At 35.7% G+C, this 7,310-nt stretch overlaps 1 protein-coding gene across 1 annotated transcript; it reads right to left on the reverse strand.

The window, feature by feature from the left end:
- Positions 1-6,588: 6,588 nt before the first annotated feature.
- LOC129869702 (uncharacterized) lies at positions 6,589-6,954 on the reverse strand. Its single transcript, XM_055944344.1, has one exon. It carries the CDS (start codon positions 6,952-6,954, stop codon positions 6,589-6,591), a length of 366 nt encoding a protein of 121 aa, XP_055800319.1.
- Positions 6,955-7,310: the final 356 nt, after the last annotated feature.

Genomic DNA, 7,310 nt, shown 5'->3' on the forward strand with positions numbered 1-7,310 from the left:
TGAGTTTTAGGCCAAAAATGGTTTGGGAGGGTAATTTCATAATGACTTCTTTTCGGAAATTCGATGATTCTATTGAGTTTAGAATGTCGAATATAATGTAGTAGCATATTTCATTTATTTTTATCGGACCCCCATCGATTTTTTAGGGTCCAACCGAGAGCATTTTTTGACTTGGCAAATCTGCAATTTCTAAATTCTAGTGCAGGTCACATTGTTCTTCACGATCGCGAAGTAATCCTCGCCATCACGACTTGCCCCTTTTTTATTCTATGCGATCACGACACTTGTCACATAATGGTGAAGGGTTTCTTCTTCCTGCCTTGCGATTGCGAGAAGAGGGAAAACGATCGCAACGATCTAATCCCCAGTGCTTCGTGATCGTGAAAGTAAGTGACTCATAATCGTGATGCACAATTCGTGCCTGAACAGTGTTAAGTCATGAAATTAGTGTCATTTTCTGAATTCCACCATTTTTATCGAATTGGAGCTTTGAGAAGGCAATTTTGGGTCAGTTTCTTAAAGAATATCGTGTGGGTAAGTTCCATTTTCAATTCTACACCATTTATTTACGATTTCCTCTTCCTAAATCCTTGAAAAGTCTAGTTTTTAAATGAGATTTTTGGGGGTTTTGTTCTTAAGTTTCAAATTCGGTTTTCATTGATTTTTATCTCATTTCTTGGACTATTTCTATGGGTTTTTCACCCACAAACTTCCCTCATTGAGTGGAAAATGTTTTTGAAAGAAATTTTTAGATTTGACCCTTTGCTAAATTAATCAATTTTTGGACCATTTTACCCCCGGTTCTGAGTCTATTAATATGGGTGTCATTGAATCATTATGATGTGTATGTTTCATTATTGATAGGGAGTTGTCAATTCGAACATTGAATTCCAGGGTTGTTTTTTTGGTAGAAGCGTTTGAGTGTGGTTTCTGCAATTAAGGTAGGTTTGCTATTCTTCTTGAAACTGAGTTGGGGTAATTAGTAAATCCTATGGAATAGACTTTGGAATGGGGTTATAGTGTAAATTTGGACTGTTTAATTAATTGTGATGCCCGTGTGGGGGCTTATCTGTGCTGTGTAGCCCGTGTAGGGGCCTTATTTGTTATCTTATCAGTTTTGAGAATGTCTAATTCATGACTTATTTGTGAGAGTTGTGAGAAGGATATTTGACTTGAAATGCCCGCCTTAGGAGTTGAGTTGGGGGTTTTGAGTATAATTGAGTACTGAATTGTATCCAAAAGAGGGTGAACATTTTTTTAAATAAAATTCCTTCTCATTGCTATCTATGAGGGTGAATATCATGTTTGGGTTGAGTTTAGAGAACTTGAACCCTGTGCATACATGTTGAGTAGAATATTGCTTTCATGCCATATATATTGTGATGCATTCATCCTTATTCATTACAATATATCTTAGGAAGTTGAGAACTGTTAAAATCTTTTTGAAAAAGAAAATGTGGCATCTTTTTGATCCTTGACCACGAGCTAGGTGGCAAGTTGATAAGATTTTGAGATATGATACAGTATATGGACTACGAGTCCCCCATGGGTCCTTGTTTGGAAGCCTTAGCTCGACAGGTATATACGAATGGTTGTGCGACAACCTTGATTCCACCGTACTACCATATCATTACATCATCATATTGCATCGTATTGCATTGACATCTGTGATACTTGACTTAGTTGTTTAAATGTGATACGAACTGTACTCATTTTTTACCTTAATCACATCGTTTTATATAAATTGGCGGCACCATAGCCAGAGTGAGACTTTTTTATATATAGGTGGAATCGTTTCTTAGTTTATTTCATAGGTTTGATTAATTCCTTATACTCAGTCGGCTTAACTTACTAAGTACATGTAAATTGTACTCACCCCTACTTCTGTGTCCCTTTTGATGCAGATTCTACCCAAGGCATTCCATGCAGCAGCTGATCTTCTAGTCTATCTTTATTTCTCAGTCTTTAGTACCATTCGAAGACTTATGTTGTATTTTCAGATTCATACTTTGTATTAGATGCTCTTTATACTTATGACACCCGATTTTGGGATTATTTCTTTATTATCTTTCTTTTCATTTTAATTGTGGCCTTACTTACCCTTGGGAGTCTCGTATGAGTTTTATTTTTTAGGCTTACACATCGAGATTGGGTTCGAGATTTGTGCCACATGACTTCGATTTTTGGGTTGTGACATAAGGTCATGGATTCGATTCTCAAGAGCAACATGTTGTATGAGGTAGATGTTGGGAGTGGTATTGTTGGGTAATTCTAATATCCTACCTATGGCAAGGCGCACGAGGGGCTAGGGTGGCCCAGATCGGAGTCATGATCGAAAATGACACTTGTGTGGAAGAATTAGTTAAGAAATAAAGTTAAGCCTTTACTATCAACTATAATTTTTGGCATAATAGTAAGCGCTTGATCCTAACAATAGGGCAGCAACCCACTTCGTTTGACATCACCCCATATATTTAGTTGTTGAATGGTGAGCTCCATTTCTATCAGGAGCCAAGTTGAGTCTAGATACTCTTTTGATATATATGTAGATGCAATATGGGCATGTAGGTCTGAAATCTGTTCCGAAAAATACTTAGTTATTTGATTCTAATAGAGGCTTCATAGACCTGTATGGGTATTTCCAACTATATTTATTAGTACTCATGAGTTATCAGTGAGTTGTATACCATACATGTATGTTTCAGGCTCAGTGACCTATTAAGTGTTTGTGGTTCTTTGTTAGAACTCGTTACTTGTATCTTTTGCGTTCTTTCTGACAGAGTATATATATCAGGTTCATGTGTTCATATAGATAGAGCATGGTACTCCTTACCCAGATTGTGGCACGACAATTGTTAATTTTCGAAAATTTAGTCTTATATATAATGGTATTGTATTATTATTTTTAAATAGCCACCCCAGAATAATATTATTTTTCCTTTTGATAGATGTTAAAAGTGTAGATGATTCTCATTGAATAAAGTTATAGATAAGGACATTTGCATTATCACGAACCAATCCTGGTTTATAAACATTCCCTATAGAGAGAAATTTGTCACCCTTATCTATACGATTAGGTCTAAAATGGTTCCTTAATTATACACCTAATAGATTTAGTCCTTTAATTATTTAAAAAATTAATCGGTTTTAGTCTCTTAACTATACACTTACCGGTTTTAGTCCCTCAACAATACACTTACCAGTTTTAGTCTTTTGGGTTTTCAAAAACTTATTAGGTTTGGTTTCTATCCATTTTTTATACAAATAACTTAGGTTTATATTAACGTAATTTATGCCTTAGTGATATTAAATTCTTAATTCATTTTTTTAGTTGTTTCTCTCGTTTGACTACTTTTTCTTCAAATTACTCTTATAAAAAAAACCTTAACCTCAATAATTAAAAAAAAATTCAAGAGGAAAGAAAATATAAGTCCTAATTTATTCAACATAATGGAGGATAACCTAAAACATATTATTGCTGCTAATGATTTGAATATGCTAAAATTTATTATAAGAAGAAAAAAGTTAATACCTGTTAGGTGTGGAGAGAAGTTTGCTTATATTTTATAAAAATATATTTTTTGCAAAGAAAATAAAATTAAAAGTTCTATACTCATATGTTTTTGATTCCAAATTTCGTCCTCCAACAACTTTATTGAAGGGAACTTGTTTAATTTTTTAAAATTTGAAATTTATAAAATGGTAAATTCATAATTTTTATTTAGATTTTTTAAATTTTAAAATAAATCGATTTTATTATTCTGTTAGTTTTATTTTAGTGGAGAAACTTGATTAATAAGATCAAATCTCTTATTCTTTTTGGTATGAAATTGTTTTAAAAAATATTGCGCCAAAACATAGCATGTTCAAGTCTTTAACAATAATAATATGCTTCATTTTATCTTCGATTGAATAAAACTAGGACTTATATTATCACGACCCAGATTCGGGTGTGATGACACTCACTTAACCCACCAAGACGAGTCATCCTAAGAGTCTAAATAATTCAAAGTAATCAAAAATAAAAGCGGAAATGTAAAGGCTAACATAATATAAATAAGGATAAGAAGAGAGTAAATTCTAAACTATCCAAGACTTGGCGTCACATGTACAAGCCACTATTTCAACATAAATGAAAGAGATACAAGTATATTTGTCTCAGTTCCCAAATAGAACAAAACATGAAATAAAAGACGTTGAGAGTCTGCCGAAGACGACAAACTGCTATCTCTCAAGCTTCCAGAAGCTCGGCCTGATCAAGGATGTACTAAATGCGGGAGGTGCCGAGCTCAGATCCTACATATATGTAGAAGCAAGGGGAGATCACCAACAACAAGATACTCAGCAAAATGAAAACTAAACTCTAAGTAAAGCAATGCGGAACATGGGTACTCCTGACATCCCAACCACAATCCTCCATAACTATACACCATCACTCAGATAACCCAATCTATACAGTTTATACCACAATGGCACTAAAAATACTAGACAGTCCACAATAAAAGCACCAATACATTCTCACCACTATACTTAGGAAAACTCATATAAATCTCAAGTCATAATCAATCATAGCAATAAATGAATGCAGATGTAATGTCAAATATCGTGATGCATGTCTATCCTACGATACACATCCATTGATCACCTCATATCAAAACCCATGGGGGGCCTCACATAGACCATGTATCCGTCAGAATATCAGCCAATATCTGTCGAAAGAGACCTCAGCCATAATATTAGCCGGAAAAGACCTCGACCGCCTGAAGAAACCTAGGCAAATCACCTCGACCGGTAGAAACCTCAGTCCCAAAATCTAGTACCTTACTCATATCATTCCTCAGCCATCACAGATGCAATATATACACAAATAAAGAGTGAAGAAAGATAAATATTCACAATGATGTCATATAAACCACAATCACACAATAAATCAATGTCCTGAAATTCACAACACTTGGACGATTAATCCCTATTCAAATCCACTGTCACCCTTCAATTCATATAATTCAATTCAATCTAATGACCCAACTCACTCTAATTATCTCACATAGAAAAATACAAGGTTCAACATACTTAACAAATGTTACAATTCCACTTTGGCCAAAAAAGTCATGAATAATTCAAAATTACCGCTTGTCCTCTCCGACGATACTCCAAATCACCACAGTCTAATAAAATATAGACTCAATCACATTTCGAATCTATCGACACTAAAATTAAGAAATTCGGGTGAAAAAGGTAAAATGGTAAAAAATCTCATATCGGAAATCAAACTCAGAATCTAGTTACTTTTAGATGAAAATGTTCCTCAAGCAATCAGGAATTTAATGGTAAAATCTGTTTAAAAAATGGAGTTAAAATGACTTGAAAATCATTAGAAAACTAAATTCACATCGTTTTTGAAAAAACCCAATTTTTTTAATTTGAAATCCACAATTTGAAGTCAAAATACGAGATTATTACATGGAAATTAAGGTAAAGTGTTAAAAATACATTACCTAATAGTTTTCCACAAAAAATCATCTTGAAATTCGCCTCCACCGAGTTGAGAATGTCAAAAATAGAGGAATTTAGCCCTAATTCCGCGTTTTTGGAAAGACATTGTTCAGGTCGAATTTTTTCTCCGCGAACGCGGAAAACTTACTCTACGAATGCGGAGATAGCGGAGACATACCTATGCAAACACGGAGAAGAGAATCACCAAACACCAAATAGCTAAGTTTGGCAAGTTTCAAAGTCAAGGAATAGACCCTCGGGATTCGTTCGGAATTCCATGCACACAAACCATATATGTAACCCTATTAAATTTGATGTTCCAGACTCAATAGAATCATCGGAATTCGAATTCGAGGCCTCCTCAATGTTAAATCTAATAAGTCGCAACTAAACTATTTTCGGTGCTTGAAATACCCAAAATACCCTTGGGGCCTCTAAAAATTATAATGAAGCCATTTCTAATATTAGAATCACCTCCCAAAACCTTTGAAACCATCAGAAATCTAATGCGAGTATCCAAACCTCAAATGTTGACCAAAGTCAAACTTGAACTAAATTTTAACTCAATTTCCAATTTTGGACCTAAATTCCATATTTTAACTCTAAATATGATTACGACAGCTCTCCTAGATCAATTTTGACAGTTTGGAGCTGATAAAATTGATGAAATTCTATTCCGAGACTCGAACTCCAAATGACTCCAAAACTCAAATTTTGACAACTTAAGCCTTTAAAATCCATTTATCAAGCAAAACCTTAACTTTTTCACAAGATTTCCAAAACACTAAATTTCAAACCCAAAAAAAAGTGACTCGGGGAAACTAACGGAATGGGTACAATAGTAATTTTATCAAAAATGCCAAAGATGACCTTCAGGGTCGTTACATCATCCACTACTAGAAACCATGTTTGCACTCGAACATAAAGCATAGGACATACCTGCAGTCTCAAAAAATAGGGGTAACAGGCTCACATGTTTGACTCTGACTCCCAAATAGCCTCCTCCATGGACCGATACTGCCACTGGACCTTTACCGAAGCTATCTCCTTAGTCGTCAGTTTCCTGACCTGCCTGTCCAAAATAGCCACAGACTACTCCTCATATGTCAAATCTGGGCTCAACTCCATCGAATCATGGGAAATCACATGAGACTCATCCGGAATATAGCATTGTAGCATCGATACATGAGATACTGGATATACAGAAGACAGACTGGGTGTCAAGGCAAGTCTATAGGCCACCTTTCCCACTCGATCTATGATCTCAAAAGGGCCAATAAACCTAGGTCTAAGCTTGTCCTTCCTCTCGAACCTCATGAAACTCTTCAAGGGTGAGACCCTCAACCATACCTGGTCACCAACCATGAACACCAATGGTCTAACTCGCCTGTCAGCATAGCTCTTCTGGCGACTCTGAGCAGTTAACATCCTACCCTGAATTAGCCGAACCCGCTCCATGGTATCTTGAAGTAAATCGGTGTCTAGGCTATCCATCATCATAAAATCAAACTAGCCAATAGGCGATTTACATCTACAGCCATACAAAGCCTGAAAAGGGGCCATCTGGATGCAGGAATGGTAACTGTTGTTGTAAGTGAACTCCGCCAGGGGCAAGTGTTGATCCCACCGAGCACCAAAATTAATAACACATGCCTTTAGAGTATCCACCAGTACCTCAATAGTTCTCTTATACAGTCCGTCTGTCTGAGGGTGGAATGTGGTAGTCAGGTCCAATCGGGTACCCAATCTGCATTGCACAGCCTCCCAAAAGTGAGATGTGAGAAATGAGCCTCGATCCGATATAATGGAAATAG

This window comes from Solanum dulcamara, chromosome 10 (genome assembly GCF_947179165.1).
Source record: "Solanum dulcamara chromosome 10, daSolDulc1.2, whole genome shotgun sequence".
Lineage (NCBI taxonomy): Eukaryota > Viridiplantae > Streptophyta > Magnoliopsida > Solanales > Solanaceae > Solanum > Solanum dulcamara.

What these genes read in the sequence shown, in the direction of transcription:
- LOC129869702 (XM_055944344.1), bottom strand. Translation starts at nt 6,954, where the DNA reads ATGGAGCGGGTTCGGCTAATTCAGGGTAGGATGTTAACTGCTCAGAGT.